Source organism: Aquarana catesbeiana, linkage group LG01 (genome assembly GCF_042186555.1).
Source record: "Aquarana catesbeiana isolate 2022-GZ linkage group LG01, ASM4218655v1, whole genome shotgun sequence".
Taxonomy (NCBI): domain Eukaryota; kingdom Metazoa; phylum Chordata; class Amphibia; order Anura; family Ranidae; genus Aquarana; species Aquarana catesbeiana.
The window spans coordinates 900,250,801-900,268,022 of record NC_133324.1 but is presented as its reverse complement, the minus strand read 5'-3'; the positions used below and the strand labels follow the sequence as shown (position 1 = coordinate 900,268,022).

General features: G+C 44.3%; 1 protein-coding gene across 6 annotated transcripts in view; it reads left to right on the top strand.

The window, feature by feature from the left end:
- Window positions 1-5,834: 5,834 nt before the first annotated feature.
- Window positions 5,835-17,222, top strand: part of FGFRL1 (fibroblast growth factor receptor like 1) — a 229,521-nt gene continuing 218,133 nt past the window's right edge. For 2 of the 6 annotated variants that reach the window (XM_073610960.1, XM_073610956.1), the window contains exons 1-2: window positions 5,835-6,073; window positions 11,601-11,696. In XM_073610960.1, coding sequence (XP_073467061.1) covers window positions 11,636-11,696 — 61 coding nt within the window. In that variant the 5' untranslated portion in view covers window positions 5,835-6,073; window positions 11,601-11,635. Of the gene's footprint in view, window positions 6,074-8,777; window positions 8,938-9,652; window positions 10,062-11,600; window positions 11,697-17,222 lie in introns of those variants that run through there. The other 4 variants (XM_073610961.1, XM_073610957.1, XM_073610958.1 and 1 more) reach the window with 4 other exon arrangements.

The window sequence follows — 17,222 nt, the reverse complement described above, 5'->3', positions numbered from 1 at the left end:
TGTCATGCAGTGTGCTCTGTGCTAGGTGTCATGCAGTGTGCTCTGTGCTAGGTGTCATGCGGGGTGTGCTCTGTGCTGGGTGTTATGCAGTGTGCTCTGTGCTGGGTGTCATGTAGTGTGTGCTCCGTGCTGGGTAACATGCAGTGTGCTCTGTGCTGGGTGTCATGTAGTGTGTGCTCTGTGCTGGGCGTCATGCAGTGTGCTCTGTGCTGGGTGTCATGCAGGGTGTGCTCTGTGGTGGGTGTCATGCGGGGTGTGCTCTGTTCTGGGTGTCATGCAGGGTGTGCTCTGTGGTGGGTGTCATGCAGGGTGTGCTCTGTTCTGGGTGTCATGCAGGGTGTGCTCTGTGGTGGGTGTCATGCGGGGTGTGCTCTGTTCTGGGGGTCATGCAGGGTGTGCTCTGTGCTGGGTGTCATGTAGGGTGTGTTCTGTGCTGGGTGACATGCAGTGTGCTCTGTGCTGGGTGTCATGTATTGTGTGCGCTGTGCTAGTTGTCATGTATTGTGTGCTCTGTGCTGGGTGTCAAGCAGCGTGCTCTGTGCTGGGTGTCATGCAGTGTGCTCTGTGCTGGGTGTCTTGCAGTGTGCTCTGTGCTGGGTGTCATGCAGTGTGCTCTGTGTCGTGCAGTGTGCTCTGTGCTGGGTGTCATGTAGTGTGTGCTTTGTGCTGGGTGTCATGCGGGGTGTGCTCTGTGCTGGGTGTCATATAGTGTGTGCTCTGTGCTGGGTGTCATGCAGTGTGCTCTGTGCTGGGTGTCATGCAGTGTGCTCTGTGCTGGGTGTCATGTAATGTGTGCTCTGTGCTGGGTGTCATGCAGTGTGCTTTGTGCTGGGTGTCATGCAGGGTGTGCTCTGTGCTGGGTGTCATATAGTGTGTGCTCTGTGCTGGGTGTCAAGCAGTGTGCTCTGTGCTGGGTGTGCTCTGTGCTGGGTGCCATGCAGTGTGCTCTGTGCCAGGTGACATGCAGTGTGCTCTGTGCTGGGTGTCATGCAGTGTGCTCTGTGCTGGGTGTCATGTAATGTGTGCTCTGTGCTGGGTGCTATGTAGTGTGTGCTTTGTGCTGGGTGTCATGCGGGGTGTGCTCTGTGCTGGGTGTCATGCAGTGTGCTCTGTGCTGGTTGTCTTGTATTGTGTGCTCTGTGCTGGGTGTCATGCAGGGTGTGTTCTGTGCTGGGTGTCATGCAGGGTGTGCTCTGTGCTATGTAGTGTGTGCTCTGTTCTGGGTGTTGTGCAGGGTGTGCTCTGTGCCAGGTGACATGCAGTGTGCTCTGTGCTGGGTGTCATGCAGTGTGCTCTGTGCTGGGTGTCTTGTATTGTGTGCTCTGTGCTGGGTGCTATGTAGTGTGTGCTCTGTGCTGGGTGTCATATAGTATGTGCTCTGTGCTGGGTGTCAAGCAGTGTGCTCTGTGCTGGGTGTCTTGTAATGTGTGCTCTGTGCTGGGTGTCATATAGTATGTGCTCTGTGCTGGGTTTCAAGCAGTGTGCTCTGTGCTGGGTGTCATGTAGTGTGTGCTCTGTGCTGGGTGTCATGCGGGGTGTGCTCTGTGCCAGGTGACATGCAGTGTGCTCTGTGCCTTGTATTGTGTGCTCTGTGCTGGGTGTCATGCGGGTTGTGCTATGTGCTGGGTGTCATGTAGTGTGCTCTGTGCTGTGTAGTGTTTGTGCTCTGTGCTGTGTAGTGTGTGCTCTGTGCTGGGTTTAATGATCTGTGCTCTGTGCTGTGTAGTGTGTGCTCTGTGCTGTGTAGTGTGTGATCTGTGCTGTGTGCTGTGTAGTGTGTGCTCTGTGCAGTGTAGTGTGTGATCTGTGAAGTGTAGTGTGTGCTCTGTGCTGTGTAGTGTGTGCTCTGTGCTGTGTAGTGTGTGATCTGTGCAGTGTAGTGTGTGCTCTGTGCTGTGTAGTGTGTGCTCTGTGCTGTGTGCTCTGTGTTGTGTAGTGTGTGCTCTGTGCTGTGTAGTGTGTGCTCTGTTCTGTGTAGTGTGTGCTCTGTGCTGTGTGCTCTGTGCTGTGTGCTCTGTGCTGTGTAGTGTGTGCTCTGTGCTGTGTGCTCTGTGCTGTGTAGTGTGTGCTTTGTGCTGTGTAGTGTGTGCTCTGTGCTGTGTAGTGTGTGATCTGTGCTGTGTGCTCTGTGTTGTACAGTGTGTGCTCTGTGCTGTGTAGTGTGTGCTTTGTGTTGTGTAGTGTGTGCTCTGTGTTGTGTAGTGTGTGCTCTGTGCTGTGTAGTGTGTGATCTGTGCTGTGTGCTCTGTGTTGTGTAGTGTGTGCTCTGTGCTGTGTAGTGTGTGCTCTGTGTTGTGTAGTGTGTGCTCTGTGCTGTGTAGTGTGTGCTCTGTGCTGTGTAGTGTGTGCTCTGCGTTGTGTAGTGTGTTCTCTGTGCTGTGTAGTGTGTGCTCTGTGTTGTGTAGTGTGTGCTCTGTGCTGTGTAGTGTGTGCTCTGTGCTGTGTGCTCTGTGCTGTGTAGTGTGTGCTTTGTGCTGTGTAGTGTGTGCTCTGTGCTGTGTAGTGTGTGATCTGTGCTGTGTGCTCTGTGTTGTGTAGTGTGTGCTCTGTGCTGTGTAGTGTGTGCTCTGTGTTGTGTAGTGTGTGCTCTGTGTTGTGTAGTGTGTGCTCTGTGCTGTGTAGTGTGTGATCTGTGCAGTGTGCTCTGTGTTGTGTAGTGTGTGCTCTGTGTTGTGTAGTGTGTGCTCTGTGTTGTGTAGTGTGTGCTCTGTGCTGTGTAGTGTGTGCTCTGTGTTGTGTAGTGTGTGCTCTGTGTTGTGTAGTGTGTGCTCTGTGCTGTGTAGTGTGTGATCTGTGCTGTGTGCTCTGTGTTGTGTAGTGTGTGCTCTGTGCTGTGTAGTGTGTGCTCTGTGTTGTGTAGTGTGTGCTCTGTGCTGTGTAGTGTGTGCTCTGTGCTGTGTAGTGTGTGCTCTGTGTTGTGTAGTGTGTTCTCTGTGCTGTGTAGTGTGTGCTCTGTGTTGTGTAGTGTGTGCTCTGTGCTGTGTAGTGTGTGCTCTGTGCTGTGTGCTCTGTGCTGTGTAGTGTGTGCTTTGTGCTGTGTAGTGTGTGCTCTGTGCTGTGTAGTGTGTGATCTGTGCTGTGTGCTCTGTGTTGTGTAGTGTGTGCTCTGTGCTGTGTAGTGTGTGCTCTGTGTTGTGTAGTGTGTGCTCTGTGTTGTGTAGTGTGTGCTCTGTGCTGTGTAGTGTGTGATCTGTGCAGTGTGCTCTGTGTTGTGTAGTGTGTGCTCTGTGCTGTGTAGTGTGTGCTCTGTGTTGTGTAGTGTGTGCTCTGTGTTGTGTAGTGTGTGCTCTGTGCTGTGTAGTGTGTGCTCTGTGCTGTGTAGTGTGTGATCTGTGCTGTGTGCTCTGTGTTGTGTAGTGTGTGCTCTGTGCTGTGTAGTGTGTGCTCTGTGCTGTGTAGTGTGTGCTCTGTGTTGTGTAGTGTGTGCTCTGTGTTGTGTAGTGTGTGCTCTGTGCTGTGTAGTGTGTGCTCTGTGTTGTGTAGTGTGTGCTCTGTGCTGTGTTGGGTGTGCTCTGTGCTGTGTAGTGTGTGCTCTGTGCTGTGTAGTGTGTACTCTGTGCTGTGTTGGGTGTTCTCTGTGCTGTGTAGTGTGTGCTCTGTGCTGTGTAGTGTGTGCTCTGTAGTGTGTGCTCTGTTTTGTGTAGTGTGTGCTCTGTGCTGTGTAGTGTGTGCTCTGTGTTGTGTAGTGTGTGCTCTGTGCTGTGTAGTGTGTGCTCTGTGCTGTGTAGTGTGTGCTCTGTGTTGTGTAGTGTGTGCTCTGTGCTGTGTAGTGTGTGCTCTGTGCTGTGTAGTGTGTGCTCTGTGCTGTGTAGTGTGTGCTCTGTGTTGTGTAGTGTGTGCTCTGTGCTGTGTAGTGTGTGCTCTGTGCTGTGTAGTGTGTGATCTGTGCAGTGTAGTGTGTGCTCTGTGCTGTGTAGTGTGTGCTCTGTGCTGTGTAGTGTGTGCTCTGTGTTGTGTAGTGTGTGCTCTGTAGTGTGTGCTCTGTGTTGTGTAGTGTGTGCTCTGTGCTGTGTAGTGTGTGCTCTGTGCTGTGTTGGGTGTGCTCAGTGCTGTGTAGTGTGTGCTTTGTGCTGGGTGTCATGCAGTGTGCTCTGTGCTGTGTTGGGTGTGCTCTATGCTGTGTTGGGTGTGCTCTGTGCTGTGTAGTGTGTGCTCTATGCTGTGTAGTGTGTGCTCTGTGCTGTGTAGTGTGTGCTCTGTGCTGTGTAGTGTGTGCTCTGTGCTGTGTAGTGTGTGCTCTGTGTTGTGTAGTGTGTGCTCTGTGCTGTGTTGGGTGTGCTCTGTGCTGTGTAGTGTGTGCTCTGTGCTGTGTAGTGTGTGATCTGTGCAGTGTAGTGTGTGCTCTGTGCTGTGTAGTGTGTGCTCTGTGCTGTGTAGTATGTGCTCTGTGTTGTGTAGTGTGTGCTGTGTAGTGTGTGCTCTGTGTTGTGTAGTGTGTGCTCTGTGCTGTGTAGTGTGTGCTCTGTGCTGTGTTGGGTGTGCTCAGTGCTGTGTAGTGTGTGCTCTGTGCTGGGTGTCATGCAGTGTGCTCTGTGCTGTGTTGGGTGTGCTCTATGCTGTGTTGGGTGTGCTCTGTGCTGTGTAGTGTGTGCTCTGTGTTGTGTAGTGTGTGCTCTGTGCTGTGTAGTGTATTCTCTGTGTTGTGTAGTGTGTGCTCTGTGCTGTGTAGTGTGTGCTCTGTGCTGTGTAGTGTGTGCTCTGTGCTGTGTAGTGTGTGCTCTGTGTTGTGTAGTGTGTGCTCTGTGCTGTGTTGGGTGTGCTCTGTGCTGTGTAGTGTGTGCTCTGTGCTGTGTAGTGTGTGATCTGTGCAGTGTAGTGTGTGCTCTGTGCTGTGTAGTGTGTGCTCTGTGCTGTGTAGTGTGTGCTCTGTGTTGTGTAGTGTGTGCTGTGTAGTGTGTGCTCTGTGTTGTGTAGTGTGTGCTCTGTGCTGTGTAGTGTGTGCTCTGTGCTGTGTTGGGTGTGCTCAGTGCTGTGTAGTGTGTGCTCTGTGCTGTGTAGTGTGTGCTCTGTGCTGTGTAGTGTGTGCTCTGTGCTGTGTAGTGTGCTCTGTGTTGTGTAGTGTGTGCTCTGTGCTGTGTTGGGTGTGCTCTGTGCTGTGTAGTGTGTGCTCTGTGCTGTGTAGTGTGTGATCTGTGCAGTGTAGTGTGTGCTCTGTGCTGTGTAGTGTGTGCTCTGTGTTGTGTAGTGTGTGCTGTGTTGTGTAGTGTGTGCTCTGTGCTGTGTAGTGTGTGCTCTGTGCTGTGTAGTGTGTGCTCTGTGCTGTGTAGTGTGCTCTGTGTTGTGTAGTGTGTGCTCTGTGCTGTGTTGGGTGTGCTTTGTGCTGTGTAGTGTGTGATCTGTGCAGTGTAGTGTGTGATCTGTGCAGTGTAGTGTGTGCTCTGTGTTGTGTAGTGTGTGCTGTGTTGTGTAGTGTGTGCTCTGTGCTGTGTAGTGTGTGCTCTGTGCTGTGTTGGGTGTGCTCAGTGCTGTGTAGTGTGTGCTCTGTGCTGGGTGTCATGCAGTGTGCTCTGTGCTGTGTTGGGTGTGCTCTATGCTGTGTTGGGTGTGCTCTGTGCTGTGTAGTGTGTGCTCTATGCTGTGTTGGGTGTGCTCTGTGCTGTGTGGTGTGTGCTCTGTGCTGTGTTGGGTGTGCTCTGTGCTGTGTATACAGTAGTACAGAATGCCCCCTGCGCCCCCCCAGCGCTCGGACTCTCCGCTCTCCTCCACCTTCACAGCGCAACAGCTGCAGCTCTCCAAGAGTTAAATCCCTCTGCTGCCGTTATAGGCTGTGAGGGCAGAGCGCCGAGCCGCCATTGGCTAGAAGTTTGAGGTGGGCGGGCTCTCCTGCTCAGCTCTGCGGTCCCTTCTATCACAAAGCCTGCGGGGAGTGCAGAGCGAGGCTGCCGCGGGGCTTCCCTGGATCTCATTGTGTGTCATCGCCCGGACCCCTCCCCCCCCTCCACACTCCGGGCACAGGGACATTACAGGAGGGGATGAGGACTGCCTGAGGACCGACATGGTGTGAGGAGGAGGAGGAGGAGGAGAGCCTGACCGGAGCACCGGACACCGAGCACCACCTGGGACCGGCCTGGAGGTACGACCCCCCCCCCCCCATCTCCTCCATTCATTTTATATATATATATACTGTATGTCCCATAGATCACCATTCATAGATCACATCCCAATACATCCCTCCATACTATTCATTATATATCCCATAATACACAGCCAATAATAGAATGGATGATATATCCAATAATACACCCCACACTACTCTATATATCCAATAATACAATTTATATCCAATAATACACCCAATAATAATACACTCAATAATACTATTCATTATATACCCAATATTACATCCCATAACACCTCCAGTAATAGTACATTCCATAATAATACTTCCAATAATTGTACAATTAGTAATACTATTCATGATACATCCCATAATACACCCAATAATAATAATAATACATCCTAAAAAAAGTATCTAATATATTCCCAATAATACATCCCACAATACCTCCAGTAATAGAACATTCAATATTAATACATCCAATAATACAATTCATTACACATCCAATATAAATGTAATAATACACCCAATATAGATCCAATAATAATCTGTCCAGTAATAATACACCCAATAATAATAATAATACATCTAATGCACATCCAATAATGCAGTTCAATATACATCCAGTAATACATCCCAGTTACATAATACACCCAATAATAACAATGTATCCAATTATAATACACACAATATTACATAATACATGCAGAATAATACTCCCAATATACATCCAGTAGTACATTATACATCCCGGATTACAGAGCATTTCCTGCTGGGGTCACTGTGAGGAGCACCGCTAGAGTCCCATATGGATCATTATAAGACAGACTGCTAATATCTCATATACAATATAATAACAAATGTTCCTCACTCCTATCCTATTCTCCCATATATACAGTATTCTGTACTCCTATCCTATTCTCCCATATGGACTGAGAAGCTGACCACATCATCAGATGCAGAATTACCTCCCCGATATACCCAATATTACTGGATCAGGTGATATACAGAATCCCCCTATACCTGTTTATTACTGGATCAAACTAAATCCAGAGTCCCCCCCCCCCCCCCCCCATACCTAATCATTATTATATTAAGCCATATGGAGAATCCCCCGTTCCCACATACTTGCTTCCTCTATATACCAATCATTACCAGACCCCTCCAATACCTGTATATTACTAGATCAGGATAAAGTTAGAATCCCCCCTTTATTCCACTCATTACTGTATCAGGCCATATAGAGAATTCCCTCCTATACCTGTTTATTACTAGACCAGGCAGTATACAGAACTCCCCCTATACCTACTCAGTACTAGATCAGGATAAACGCAGAATGCCCCTCTATATCTGTTTATTACTAGATCTGACTTAATACAAAATCCCCCCTGTAGTTTCATTATTACTAAACCCAGAATCCCCCTATACCTGTTTATTAATAAACCCAAACTCCCCTGTACCTGTTTATTTCTAAATTCAGAATACCCCTATACCTGTTTATTACTAAACCCCTAATCCCCTATATCTGTTTATTACTAAATCCAGAATCCCCCTATACCTGTTTATTACTAAATTCAGAATCCCCCTATACCTGTTTATTACTAAATTCAGAATCCCCCTATACCTGTTTATTACTAAATCCAGAATCCCCCTATACCTTTTTATTTCTAAATTCTCAGTCCCCCTATACCTGTTTATAACTACTCCCCCACTGCATCTCACGCCAACCCCCTGTTCTGGTATACAGCTCATTGTACCACATGCTCACGTCCTGTCCCTGATTTCCGGAGAGGTTGTCCCTGTGAATGTATGTCCCTTTATAGATCCCTAATTTAATACCTCCAGGTTGTATTCAGTCTTTACTATGTATTGATGTTATTTTGGATTATTAGGATTATTTGAGATGTAAATACCACCTTAATATTCCCCTGTTTACTAAACATGACATGATGGGATGGTGGAGGTGTACCACCTAACCCTGGAAATGGTTTTAAACCCATCTAGACCATGTGTGAAATGTCTATAATGTGTGAATAATGACTACCTACCGCGTTTATGAGCACCAACCAGGACCATCACCACCTAGAGCATTGTAACTCCTCTACCAATACATTTCACTATATTTGGATTCTGACATCTCTTCTCTAGCCCTTAATGATGTCAGATGCCATGCATCGGTTAAGCAAATATGACTTACATATGTTTTACTGTATCCAACCCTTGGGCCACGGACTCCATAAGCCGAGGCTAATGACATTATTAACCAAACAATGTAGGCCATCATCATCATCGCCTGGATTACATTCTATATTAATCACAAGGATTGAGTCAGAAACGTTATATATTCGTTATGGGAGCAGTTTCAAGGGTTTCCAAAGGAAAAGCATAACGTGCTAGTTCTGTAGTAATTAGCTGGACACCCAACGGCTACGTATGTGTATGACATGGGAATAATGTAGGTTGGTCGGTTGGTGGTGTGAACTTACAATTAATAATTTAGGGTGATTGGCACACTGGGCAGGTGTTTATAGAATACAGATAACGTTCCTCTCGCATTGTTTGGAATTACTGGTATTGGCCGTGTTTCGTATTTTTGGTTCCTTGCCAGAATTAGGTGCAAGGTTGAATGTTCTCCACTACCCAGATCATAGTGTATCTCGTAGTAGTTCATATTGTCAGTGTTTCATGGTTTTGATTCCTTGTTGTAAATAGGTGCAAGGTTGAAGGCTCTCCTCTATACAGCTCATGGTGTATCTACTAGTAGTTCGTCACATTCAACTGGACTTGTTCTATAATGTGGAAGACGTTGCATAGCTTCTCCAAGCCCCTTCTCCACTTCTAACGAGTCGGGTATTGTCCTTCAAAAAGTCCAATTGAAGGTGAATCACTACCGCTAGATTTGGCATAATTTGATTAATTGGGTATGGCGATGAATGAAAACATTTTTTAATTTTCGTGAGGAGATTTCAGAAACAGGTAGCAGGTGCTGAATGTATTTGAGAATGTGTTTTCTAAAGATTTCTACTCGATATGTTGTGATTGTCTCCTAATGTGAAGTCTTGAGTTACTTCCTGATCGGATCCAAGTCTTCGAACCAAAACTTTCTTGGAAGTTCTAAGTCAGTTTTCAACTCTGCTGACCTTCGGAAACAGCTATGCTTTGCACCGGCTGATCGTAACTCTTTTGCTTTCCTTTCGCACTGTCAAGTGTATTTAACAGAAGGTGCCGAGGAAGACGTTTAAAGACGAGGAAGACCTTTAAAGGGTCATTCATGGTGATGATCAATATTCTTTTCACTAGAAGCTTAAACTAACGAGGGCCAATCGTTTGCTTTGGAACATCTGGATATTTTGACTTCGCTAAATGGAAGAACATCCAAGAGCCCAATAGAGAAGCAAGGGACAGTGTAGCATTCATGAACGCTCCTCAGTCAATGTGTGTTACTGTAGCCCCACTGTGCTCCCTCAATACGGCTTTTCATAGGGGGCTATCAATGTGACTATACTGTATGGGAATCATAGAGCACGTGGGGGCTATTTTCTGCTTTTCTTTTCGCTCGAGCCGACGTGGATTTGTCCTATTAACCTTTTTGAAGGCCAGCGGAGAGTTCACGAAAGGCTGCTTGCAGGGGCCTTTCCTGTCTGATGCACGACTGAGAGGCCCCCACTGGAAATTTGTACGCCAAAATACAAGGTGTAATTATTTAACGCGCTGGATTCAATGCGAGGATTGTTGTGTGTCCCCAGGGTAGACAGCCTTTACAAGAGCCAGGAATTCAGACAACTGTTTAGAGAGTGAGAGTGAGCCCAGTGTGTGCAGCTGTAATTAATGCACACCTTTGGGCTGTTTTGCGGAGCATTTGTAAATCCCGACGGCCTTTGACATCTATTTTGTACAGTTAATTGGAGGCAACGGCACTTTGTCCCGAGTGTCGCGGGAAGGATTGGGCAAGCGAAAGAACCTCGGAGAGAGGATTACATACCAAAGCACTATCTGACTAATGGTAGGGACTAGGGATTGGGTACTAAAGGGTGTACAATTTTGAAGATCAACCTTTAACGGCTAGTCGGAGTATGTTAAAAAAATGAGAAAATATTTTATTTTTTATTTTATTTTTTATCATGGGCAAGTGAAAGAACCTGTTTCTTGGAGACAGGATTACGTATCAACGCACTATCCGACTGCTGGTTGGGGAAGACGGAGGGGTTTATATACCAAAGGGTGCTCATTTATAAGATCAGTCTTTAACCTGGGTTCACACTTGTCCATCTGCGCTTTTCATGCGTTTTTTGTGTGCATTTTTTAATGCGTTTGGTTTGTTTTCATGCCTTTTTCATATGTTTTTAGTACACTTTTGATTTGATTTCATGCCTTTTTTTTTTTTTTTTATATGATTTTGATGTTTTTTAATGCCTTTTTTTAATGCTTTCTGCGTTTTTCGTTTTGCCCAATAACAACCAATATTTCCTGTGTGTCTTGGGGAGGAACCCTGTTATAGCAAAAAAGGGTCAAAAATGCCTCTTAAATGGATGTCTATGCACCTTTTGGTGTTATTCTTTTAAAGTCTCTGGGGCCAAAATCGCACCAATTCGCACCAGAAGGACGAGTGAAATCTGCATAGATGTGAACAGTGACCATAGGAAAGTATAGGATTCCTCTTATCCTGCAATAAAAGCATTTAGGCAGCTACAGAAAAAAAAAAAAAAAGAAACTATTATTTTCTCTGTTCGTTCTGTCACCTGTTAGCTGTTTAAAATAAATTCACTGATTGGGCATACAACAATACAATTATGAAGAAATTTGATTTTATGGGATATGTTTTATAACAGAAAGTAGAAAATACCTTTTTGTTTTTCAAAATGTTCTGTCTTTTACTGTGTATATATAATAAAAAATAAAAAACCCAGTGGTATTCAAATACCACCAAAGGAAAGCTCTATTTGTGTGAAAAAAATGATATAAATTTAATTTAGGTACAATGTTGCATGACCGCGCAGTTTCCAGTTAAATTAGCGCAGTGCTGAATAGCAAGAAATGCCCTTGTGAAGGGGGTAAAACCTTCCCGGAGTTCAAGTGGTTAATGAGAGAGAGAGAGAGAGAGAGAGAGAGAGAGAGAGAGAGAGAGAGAGAGAGAGAGAGAGAGAGAGAGAGAGAGAGAGAGAGAGAGAGAGAGAGAGAGAGAGAGAGAGAGAGAGAGAGAACACGTGAGTTCCATTTTTGGATATTTCATACAAACAATATATGCAAAGTGCAGGGACTGGCAGCAACCAATCATATTTTAGCTTTTGTCAGTTTTGGTGCTGTTGGCCAGTGTAAGATGATAGCTGATTGGTTGCTCAGTGATTTAATGTTTGTTTCTTGCTGCGTTCAGTGAGCTGACTTTGGTTTCTAGCCTGAAGAATTTTTGTGTTTTTGCTAAGATATACAGACCAGAGTAATGATTTTTTTTTTCTAATTTAAAGCAATATTATTTTTTGCTCTTTGAAGATGGTCATAAAGAAGTATTGAATTCAGATGTTTTTTTTTTTTCTTTGCCTTTTAGGTATTTATTGAAAGACATTAAACGGGTCCTTCGTGATGGAATTTCAGTTTGTCCTTCTTATTGTTGGAATAATTGCATTTTCAGACTCTGCAAGAGGTAAGCGTGTTAATTGTAAGCACATCCAGTACTGTCTCTTGTGGTTTGGTAAATACCAAACTGTGTTTGCTTGTTTTTTTTGTTTTTTTGTTTTTTTTTACATTGAAGGTAAAGAGATTTCCTTTTGGAATGTTTGTAGATTGGCTCATCTGCCTATTATTGCCCGGTGGCTCATTAGGTTGGATAGAGCAGATGTGGTTTCAGTTTTTGTCTATCAAAGGGACGATTTTTTTTTTAGGATAAGAAGTTCAGATAATAAAGCAATTCCACTAATGGATGTATCTGAATGACCTCTTTAGAAGTTTAATCCTGGGCTTCTTTTGTCTTGTCCTTGGTAAAGCAAACAATCAATTGGGGGCACTATCTCACAAGTGACAATTCTGACGGCTTCCAGGGTGTTGCACCTATTTTATCACTGGAGGGGGATAATGGCCTTGTGTAAACAAGAAGCCCAGCAGCTGTCTTTGGAGGTGGTTTGGCTATCTCAGTAGAAGCTTCCTTCTTAAATGGTTTATAGCTGTTAAGATGTAATCTGTACTATGGGGAAGCTGGAGTGAGTAAAATGCTGATGATCTGGAGATGTGGACTCCTTTTGGTAGAACTTGCCTTTGAGCACCTGTTTAGGAACTTGTGGAGGAGTTCTTGTCTGCTTGGTTACGCCTTAATAATATATGACTGTAGTCATTTCCCAAGATGGTCCTGGGCAATGGATGGTTGGATGTGCTGTTAAGCAAATTGCTAATGTTATTTCAGGGCTGGACAAATCCCAGGAGAAAAGGTAGCCAGAAACCAGACACCTGGTTAACCTATTGGCCCTGTGATTGGTGTCAGTGGGGGCACATGTTGTCTGGTGTTTAAAAATTACCTGTTGTCTCATAGATTTTACAGAGTGGCCGTTGAATTCTAATTTGCCAAACTCCCCTGTAAGTTATTTATTATACTATTGCCTTGGATAGTATGCGAGTTCAGTAACTGCTTAAAGTATATCCCTAGGCAAAACTTTCTTTTCTTTGTTTTTGGATAGGAGGGAAGGGTTAGATCCTCTTTCAAATTCAAATTTCTGCTGGGAAGAGTAGCTCCTCTATTAGTACTGTTGATCTTTTGCAACGACAAAGAAAGTGAGGGAATAGCCACAAAACAAGAGGTGAAGGTAATTTTTTTTTAATTGGACACCTGTTTCAGGGACAACTGTCTAAGAGGAAAATTCCTCTCGCCTTGAAAGATTTACATCTTTCTTCGTATTGGTGACCCTTATTAATGAAAACGAATGTAAGGGGAAATCCAAAATCTAGACCTGTCCCCAAAACAAGAGGTGAAGGTAAATTTTTCCAGGGACACCCATTCTAGGAACAACTGTCTAAGAGGTGAATTCCTCTCCCCTTGAAAAATTTTCATCTTTGTACTGGTGACCCTTATTATTGAAAAAGAAAGTAAGGGGAAATCCAACATTTTAGAGTTGTCCCTCAAATCAAGGGGTGGAGGTAAATCTTTCAGTTGGGACACTGATTTCAGGGACAACTGTCTAAGAGGGAATTCCTCTTACCTTGGGAGATTCACCCCCTTTTTGCACTGGCTTGTCAACAGAAACAGAGCTGTCCCCAAAACAGTAAATATTTCAATAGAGAAACCCATTCTGGGGACAACTGTCTAAGAGGTGAATTCCTCTCCCCTTGGGAGATTTCCATCTTTGTTCATACTGTTGACCCTTATCAATAAAAAAGAAAGTAAGGAGAAATCCAACATTTTAGAGTTGTCCCTCAAATCATAAGGTGAAGGTAAATCCTTCTCTTGGGACATTGATTCTAGGGACAACTGCATAAGAGGGAATTCCTCTAACCCTTGGAGATTCATCCCGCTATTTTCACTGGTGACCCTTGTCAATCAGAAAGAAAGGAGGAAAGCCAAAAATTTAGAGTAGTCCCTCAAATCAAGAGGTGGATGTAACTCTTATAGTAGAGACAACTGCTTCGGGACAACTGAAGATGTGAATTCCTCTCTCCTTGGAAGATTCACATCTTTGTACTGGTGAACCTTATCAAAGAAAAAGAAAGTAAGGGGAAATACAACATTTTAGAGTTGTCCTTCAAATCAAGAGGTGGAGGTAAATCTTTCGATTGGGACACTGATTCCAGTGACAGCTCTCTATGAAGGAATTCCTCTCACCTTGGGAGAGTCATCCTTCTATTTGCACTGGTGACCATTGTCAAAGAAAAAGAAATTGAGAGAAAATCCAAAATTTTAGACCTGTCCCCAAAACAAGGGGTGAAGGTAAATCTTTCAATAGGGACACCCATTCTGTGAACAACTGCCTAAGTGGTGAATTTATCTCCCCTTGGGAGGTTCCCATCTTTGTTTGTTTGTACTAGTGACCCGTATCAATGGAAAAGAAAGTAAGGGGAAATCCAACATTTTAGAGTTGTCCCTCAAATCTTGAGGCAAATCCTTCTCTTGGGACACGGATTCCAGGGACAACTGTCTAAGAGGGAATTCCTCTCACCTTGGGAGATTCCCACCTCTATTTGCACTGGTGACCCTTGTCAGTCAGAAAGAAAGTGACAGAAAATCCAAATTTTGGAGTAGTCCCTCAAACCAAAAGGTAGAAGTAACTCTAGTAGAGGCACCTCTTTCGATACAACTGTCTAAGAGGTAAATTCCTCTCCCCTTGGAAGATTCACATCTTTGTACTGGTAACCCTTATCAATTAAAAAGAAAGTAAGGGGACATCCAACATTTTAGAGTAAGTCCCTCAAATCATAAGGTGGAGGTAAATCTTTTAGTAGGGATACCTGTTCCAGGACAATTGTCTAAGAGGGGAATCCCTCTCACCTTGGGAGATTTTCTCTAACTTCCTCTGGTGTCCTTGGGACAGGAACTGAAGGGAAACTTTCTCATTGGCACAATGACAACCAAAATAGACTGGCATGATCTTAACCCTTCCCAATTCTATCCAAAGCTAGTTTAGGCTATACATACACCTTGAAACTAAACTCTTTTATTTGACTCCATATCAACTGCATGGGTTGGCTAGTTGGGTGGGGTACATGCTCATGTGCTGGCAAAGAACAAGTGTTGACAGGAAGGAAGAGATGTGCTTATCAGATCCATTGCTGCCCCTTTACTGTCCAATCACAAGGCTTTGGGTAGAGAGAAATGATCAAGCTTCATTGCTTAACCGCAGTTGAGGAGAGTGAGGTCACCATTGTGGTTCTGCTGTCTGACAGAGCTTTGTGAACCTCAAGTCTGGCTGAGCAGAAATACAAATGCTTTGGCAATTAAAACATCTCCACTATTCAATCTGATTGTACAATCTCCTTTAGATCTACCATCAGCTATGTAGTGGAAGGACCGATTGGATACAAATTGAACGGATAGTTTAGGTTTTTCCTTGGCAAATCTTAAATATTTTCTACAAAGATTGTACAGTCTAAATGTGTAGTGTATGGACAGCTATATGTGTGTGTATTTACCTCTTCCCCTGAAGTTAAGAGGGCCTTTGTAGACAATCTTGCTTGGCTATGTAAATCTTATGACCATTGAATGCAAGGGTCATGTATTATCTTTCTGCCACATTCTAAATAATATCTTGGTGTTAAAAAAATGCATATTGAGCATATGATGACTAAATGTATTGCCTTTAAGAAAAAGCACTTTAAAAAACATTTGTAAAGATAGAGGCAGATGAAATTAAAAGCCAATCTTGACTTTTTCCCATAAAAGTCCATCTTGGCCCCACCACTTTACACGTCACCTGCCTCCCTTGCGCAAGGTGCTTTTAGTTACCTTCATAGACTATCATTGGAAGGAAGTGGGAGCCTTGTTGTGCCAATACCGACAGCTGTGATCTGCAGAGAGGGAGCAGGGGCTCCTATTTTATCTAAATTCTTGCACATGCGTTGGACTGTTAGCAATAAGTAAACAACATAAACAGCATGCTTTATTTTTGGATTTCTTTCTGAACAGGCTTTAGGTTATGATCTGTGGTTCATTTCAATGCAAACAGAGCTGAGCAGATTTGTCCACACCTCCCCCCCCCATACACAACCTGCTCACAATATTTGCCTTGCCATTGCAATGTACCGAAGTAGTAGACTTCTCCGAAGTGTGAAAATCCACAGATTGTCAGAGCTGAAGATGACATAAACTAAATAAAACAGAGAGGAAAAGAAAAAAAATCGCACATCTGGCTCAGTTTCAGTGTTGTGTTTTGGTGCTGAAAATTGCTGCATAATTTGTTGCTCGTTTCCTGATCTGCAAGCTTTCAGTGAAGGCATTTTTTTAGCTGGAATGCTGGAATTTGTATTAAATGCTTTTAACTCCTATAAATCCCCAAAGCGCTCTGCCTGCCTGCCTGGTGCACTTTGGCGTCTCATGCAGCAGGTGTAAGCTGCCTCTGGTGCTGCAGCTGTTTTCAGACTACTGCTCTCATCATACCTAGGAGGACCCAGTTATAGCCTATCCTGGCTTCTCTAGCAGTGCGGAATTGGAAGAGTGTTGGATAGGCTAACAGTCAAACTGATTGAGAGTTTCTGGAGGCAATCCCAATGTTTGGAAAGCAAGTGCTGAACCGAGAAAAGGGAAGAAACTGATTTTCAGATCTTTTATTGCAATTAAAGGACAACCAAAGTCTTCTTAGATGTCTATCTATCTATCTATCTATCTATCTATCTATCTATCTATCTATCTATCTATCTATCTATCTATCTATCTATCTATATATATCTATCTCTATAGATATATATCTATATCTATATAGATATATATACCATATTTATCGGCGTATAACACGCACATTCATTTTAAGAGGGAAGTTTCAGGGAAAAAAATAAATTTTAAATAAGGAACTTTGAAGCAAAATAAGGGTCAGTGCCCATCTGCAGCCTCACCATTGCCCATCAATGCAGCCTGATCAATGCCCATCTGCAGCCTCAATAGTCCACATCAATGCAGCCTCAATAGTCCACATCAATGCAGCCTCACCATTGCCATCTATGCAGCAGCCTCACCATTGCCATCAATGCAGCAGCCTCACCATTGCCATCAATGCAGCAGCCTCACCATTGCCATCAATGCAGCAGCCTCCCCATTGCCATCAGTGCAGCCTGATTGATGCCCATCTGCAGCCTAGAGGGGACAGGGAGGGGGCGGGAGGAGCCCCGACAGATTACATACAGTGAGAATCTCCTATGATAGACAGAACAGTGGTCCAATGGCGGCACAGGAGACGAGACTTCCCATTACAGAGGCCACCAAGTAAACAGGAGATTCTCACTGTATATAATCTGATGGCGCTCATCCCGCCCCCCTCCCTGTCCCCTACAAGGCAGCTAAAATTGAAGTATTGGCGTATAACACGCATACACTATTTGTAACCGATTTTCATAGTGAAAAAGTGTTATACGCCAATAAATACAGTATGTATATATATATATATATATATATATATATATATATATATATATATATACACACACACACACACACACACACACACACACACACACACACACACACACTATATTACCAAAA